The sequence below is a fragment of the Excalfactoria chinensis genome, chromosome Z (assembly GCF_039878825.1).
Source record: "Excalfactoria chinensis isolate bCotChi1 chromosome Z, bCotChi1.hap2, whole genome shotgun sequence".
In the NCBI taxonomy this organism is placed as follows: Eukaryota; Metazoa; Chordata; class Aves; order Galliformes; family Phasianidae; genus Excalfactoria; species Excalfactoria chinensis.
This window is the reverse complement of record NC_092857.1, coordinates 33,020,456-33,026,257: the sequence shown is the minus strand read 5'-3', so window position 1 is coordinate 33,026,257 and position 5,802 is coordinate 33,020,456. Positions and strand designations below refer to the sequence as shown.

Sequence of the window (5,802 nt, the reverse complement as noted above, 5' to 3'; positions counted from 1 at the left end):
GTCCCAAGGATATGTTAGAACCATGCAACAGTTTGTATTGCTGCTTTCCTTTCTCTGTGTAACCTCCAAAGTGCTGCTCTCTGTCCTGCCAGACACATAGTGACCACATGCTCTGAACCAGCCCATGGGGACTTGAGCCAACACAAGCATTTTGAAGCTTTGTGTTGTGTATAAGGAACTGGTGACAACCATCATGGGGGTGCCCAGACCTGAGAAATGGTCACTGTAGCTTCACAGAACTTGGTAGTATATAGGTTAGTCTGAACATAGCATTCTTCAGAAGTGTCAGGCAGATCACGGTTTCACAGGAGGGAGGAGAGTGCCTTCCACTCAAAACTGGGAGCAACTGCAAAGCCTCTAGGACTCCAGAATCACTGAAGCACTGTTTCAGATAAATACTGAAGATCATTGGATCACAGAACTCACTGGGATGAAGTGTTATATGGATCATCCAGTCTCAACCTCCCTTTCACAGACACAGTCACCACCCAGCAGCTCAGGCTGCCCAGGGCCCCATCCAACCTGGCCTTGAGCACCTCCAGAGATGGGGTATCCACAGCTTCTCTGGGCAGCCTGTGCCACTCAGTAAAACTTTTCCTATTAACATCTATTCTAAATCTGCCTTGTTTTAATTTAAAATTATTCCCCCTTGCCCTGTCACTGTCTGACCATGTAAAATGCTGGGTTTGCCATAGTCTTTATAAGCTCTAAGTACTGAAATGTCACAGTGAGGTCTCCCTGAAGCATTCTGTAGGCTGAAAAAGCCCACTCCCCATAGTCTTTCTTTGTAGGATAGGCACTCCAGCGCTCTGACCATCTTTGTGTCTTATAAAACCAGCCATTAACAAAGAACCCAAAGCCCTGCCTGTAGCACCAGTCTCATAGCCAAGCATTTATGGACTGGATCCTTCTATTCTGTCCCGTCCTCACCCAAAAATGGAGGGAGGGAAGAGAAAATAACTTGTCCCCCAGACTCTTTCACTGACTGTCCCAAAGCCTTGAAGTCTTTCTTAATTCCCCTCAGTCTATGGTACGCAGCTTCCTCTCCACCTGTCAGTAGTGGGTAGCAGTCTGTCGAGTACACCAGCTTGCAGAATATCCTGGTGATATCCCTGATCCAGGCTCCAGGCAGACTGCAGACTTTCCTATGATGAGCTCTCTGTCTAGTGGAGACCATGGTCACTTTGATTTCTCACGGACTGCCAATAAATGAGCTGGTCTCCCAAGCAAGTTGGTGCAGAGCTGGGCCAGTTCTGAAGTGGCTGACCTCCCCCACCCTTTGATTGTTTTGTTTGCCCCCTGTAGCATCCACCCACCCTGAGATTCCTTGGAGGCCTAATCAAGGTCAAGGGTGGGCAGTGCTGGCTGCACCCATGGTACCTCAACAGCCTGCCCACAAGTTTCCAGCTGTCCCCTGCTCAAGTGAAGCACTTTAGGTTGCTTCAAAAAGCCCCACAAAGAGCTTTTTGTCTGCCTCTTTTTTTTTTTTTTTTTTTTTGCTATAGGCCCCTTAAGTGAGTAAGGCTATTCTGTTTGGGTAAGAGATCCTCAGCAAAAGAAAAAGAGACGTAAACATCAAAAAAGCCAGGGCCTCCACACAAGACTGGATTGCTTTACTCTGTGGGTAGGTCAGGATGCAACAGGTAGGCGTCAAGATTCTCCCCTCTATCCTCTTTCCAAACTTATCTCTATCCAAGGACAAGCAGATGTCCAGAAATAGTGACCAAGTGTTGAGTGAGCAAATCTGAGAAGTTGAATAATTAGCAATATATGCCTAGCTGGCAAAAATTTTATGTTTATCCAGTATTCATATGTTTAGATGAGTGCTGGGAAGATTGTGAACCTGGAGAACTCATCCAGTGAGGAACCAGGGGAGAAAGAGATAAGTGTTGCGTAATGGAGCAGAAAAGATTTAATGCTGTTTACTGTGTGTGCTCCTGCTTGCAGGACACCTGCCATTGCAATTGTGAATAAAATCTGCTTTATCAGAGATACCGTCATGATAAATTCATTTGGATATTTCCAGCAGTCTGAGAACTCCTGAGGCCTTCTGATGTCTTCTGTCTCATTTCAAGATCTCCTGGATTTCAGGCCCACCTCTCACATCGTGATCTGCCATCATTTCACAGAACATGACTGCACAGGAGCCAATGACTGCACAGAGTACAACCTATCTACTCAAATTCTCTACAAATCAGATAGGGGGGCATAGAAATCAGAAAAAGATGATGCTCCCTCCCATCCCAAAGTCCTAGCATGGGGAGAAGGAGCAGCCTCACTTCTGCAGATTCCCCCATTTCCCTAGTATTCCCTACTCAGCCTTGCAATGGCTGAAGCCAGCAGCCTGGCCCCTTCACTCCAACTCTGTCCTACTCCTGATCACACCCACCTCTTAGCATCATTCTTCTTATGCTTCCTGCAGGATGAAGCTAACAAGGATCTGCTTCCTCTTGCCCACTAAGGTGAGACCTCCCTGGGTGTGTCATGTGCTGAGGGCCAGCAAAAGAAGGGCTTCAGGCAGAAAGCATATGGGGAGAGTGGAACATGGGTGTCTTATCTCCCCCATCCACCTCTCCATCTACCTCTCCATCTACCTCTCCATCTACCTCTCCATCTCCGCGGTCCCTTGGAAATACCCTTGAGCCTATAGCTTGTTCCTGCTCCTCTTTAAACATGAAAAAATTCTAGCCAGTCTGCAGTTTTTATAAGTAAGATGACAATTCATAAGTATCATAAAGGAAGTTGTATTTATTTTTTTTAATTCCATACTTAAAGAATAAGTTATAATAATTCCCTTTGCTGCTGCTCAGTTGAAGACTCTCAAATCTCTTTACTTGCAAATATCTGTAGCACTTTTTTTTGTTAGTTTTGTAGAATTGCAACTTATGAAACAATATTTTGCAAAATCAAGTATACACTGCACAAATTATTTCAGTGAATTAGTACAGCATAGGATAAAACACTTAATTGGATTAGGACAGGTCAACAGAATGCTAGGAATCAGTACGCCAAGTTGGAAACATCACATGGCTGAGACCTTAACTCATTAGTGCAAACCGTGATATTGAGTATGAATGAAACTGTAGTATGTGAGCTAAATTAACTGTGCTGTAAACATTTTAAATTACTTAACATATTCTTCATATGGCAGATTTTGTAGTGTAAAAAAAATAATACATAAATTTCTTATCCGTCCTTTTGCACTTATTGCAGGGACGTTATTAAAGCACAATTCCCTGTTTAACATACCATGTACAGTGACAAGTTGAGCCTGTTTGGCTCTTTAGTGGCATGCTGACTTATTAAGATCAGCGTGGTTTTAACAAGTTAACGGAGAAAGGAAACTGATAGCTGGGGTAGGTGCATGTTGAGAGGAACTGCTTATTTTGATTGGATAATCCATCTTCCTATTTTGCCGGAATGTTCCTGTGTGCTGCTCCATTTGCTGGCATGAATGTAGCCTGAACTTTGAATGACTGCTTTCACTGGTGCCTGAGATAAAAGAAATAATGTGATAAAGGATGGCAAATACTCATCCCAAGTATTCATTGCATTTTACAGTGAGATTAAAAACCTTCCCTGGAGAAGCAATCTACGACAATTTAAAGGTGTTAGAAATGCATAAAGTTTTGCATATATTTATCTCTAGTCATATGAATTTATGAATATCTGTGTAGTTAGATGACCTTTTAAGGGCAGAGCTGCTCACATGGAATCAAAGAGTGGGAACTCTTTATAAGAGTGATCTTGTTAGGTCTACTTGGAAATATAACTGTACTTTGTAAGCATGTTTCCTCTTTTTATTCTAGCTTCGTGTGGGTTTTGCTTCAGCCACAGACAGAGAAATGATCAAAAGCATTCTGGGCTGCAGCCTTATAGCACTGAACTGCCTCTTCTAGTAATTACTTTTAATGAAATATTTCTTAATTAAGCATTAAGGATGGATGATTAGGGAAGGCTGTGTTGTAAGTTGTATAATGGTTACTCCGCTCAGTACAAAAGTAAAATAAAGGTGGTCAAGTGGGGAAGAAACATTACTTGTTATAAAAAAAAGCAAACAGGGATGTTTGCACGGCAGGGTGAAGAAACAGCTAAATGTTAGTTTAAGACTATCTTTCATCAAAGTAAAATGAAAGACAAGAGTGAGGTTTCCAAGTGCACTAATAGTCCTGAACTATATGGTTAATGTAAGCAAACGGCTGAATTTTAGGGCAATTTTTGCCTTTTCTCTCCATTTTCTCTCCATTTAAAATCTATATTCTGACCTGTGCTCTACTGGCATTGACAATCATTAATCAGTTGCTCGTATTAAAAAGTATATTTGTTTCAGTGTTAGTATTTGTATTCTCATGGCGCTTACAGTCTCTGAGTGAGTCCCATTTAATTACCACAATATATGTATATATAAATATATATATATTTACATACATGTGTTGTTATATTAATGTAAATACACAAACATTCACAGACATACATACATGTAAAATACGTAGGTTGTTCTGAAAGTAGTGCCCTCTATTTATTTTGATGGAAAACACAACAGATACAAACAGCATGATAATACTATTAAGGGAGCAAATTCTTAACTACAAAGCAGTATTTTTCAGCATTGTCAACATCATTAGCTATGCAATTGCACTCATAACAATCTGCGTGACCATCCGGAACATGGCTTGTCTTTTATGTTGCTGTCTCCAAATGGATGTCAGAATTAAAGACGAGGAGAAAGTAAGTAATTTCCCTGAATGAAAACAGGTAGACAAAGCTCAGCTGAACTGTGGGAGTATAAACCATGCTAAAGAGACAACATGACATCAATATTCAGCAGGTTCTTGACTTTTCATTGACAGGGCTATGTTTCACTGTGTTATCCCACTGCTAAACTATTTAGAAAATAAAGATATTTCTGTAGGTTATTCTTTTAAATTCTTTGTAGAATTTTTGAAGAAGAGGGAATTGATGATGTAAGATACACATTCTAGCATTCAGCTGAAATAATAAGAAAGTGGCATTAAAAAAAAAAAGACAATGAAGTCATAAAGCAGAAAATGAAAGTGGTACGTGTAAAAGCGTACACAAGGGGGAAAACCTTAAAAACCAAAAAATGATGAAAGAAAACTTCTACCACAGAATAATTAATTTTCAAGACTTTGAAGAAACAGGAGCCTATGAATGACCTTCAAAGCAATCCAGCCCATCACTTGGGATTTATACAGGAAAGGAGAAGCACAGCTGCTTATCTTTATCATGTACACTTTCGGCTTGATACAAATTGGCCTCATTCTGTTGTGCACCATCACCATCTCAAGTCTCACCTGTAATCACCTTCCTTTACAGCAAAGAAAAGTGATTGAGAGCAGCCTGCAACTTTTGGACAAAATGGGCAAAAGGTTTCCTCAACAGTGTCTAAGAGAGAAAATGTCCTTCAGATTTCCTGAGCAGGTTCTAAAACCCAGACAGAAAGAAACTGTTAAAGTAGCTATTGAAGAAATCTTGCAGCACATCTTCTATATCTTTAGCAAAAATCTGACTCTAGCTGCGTGGGATGGGGCAGCTCTAGAACAATTCCAAAATGGACTCTATCAGCAAATTGAGCAATTGGAGGCATGCATAATCAAGAAACAGACTCACTATTTGTGGAGTAAAGAAGTCAACAGGCTGAAACTGAAAAAGTATTTCCAAAAGATAGACTCCTTTCTTAAAGAGAAACAACACAACCTGTGCTCCTGGGAGATCAGCCGTGCAGAAATGAGGAGATGTCTTCAATTGACTGATAAAGTCACGAGGAAGCTTTACAACTAA

The 5,802-nt window shown here is 40.9% G+C and overlaps 1 protein-coding gene across 1 annotated transcript; it reads left to right on the top strand.

The window, feature by feature from the left end:
• Positions 1-5,172: 5,172 nt before the first annotated feature.
• LOC140264460 (interferon epsilon-like) lies at positions 5,173-5,802 on the top strand. Its single transcript, XM_072360271.1, has one exon. It carries the CDS (start codon positions 5,173-5,175, stop codon positions 5,800-5,802), a length of 630 nt encoding a protein of 209 aa, XP_072216372.1.

Coding starts and splice junctions, on each gene's coding strand:
- LOC140264460 (XM_072360271.1), top strand. CDS start 5,173: ATGACCTTCAAAGCAATCCAGCCCATCACTTGGGATTTATACAGGAAA.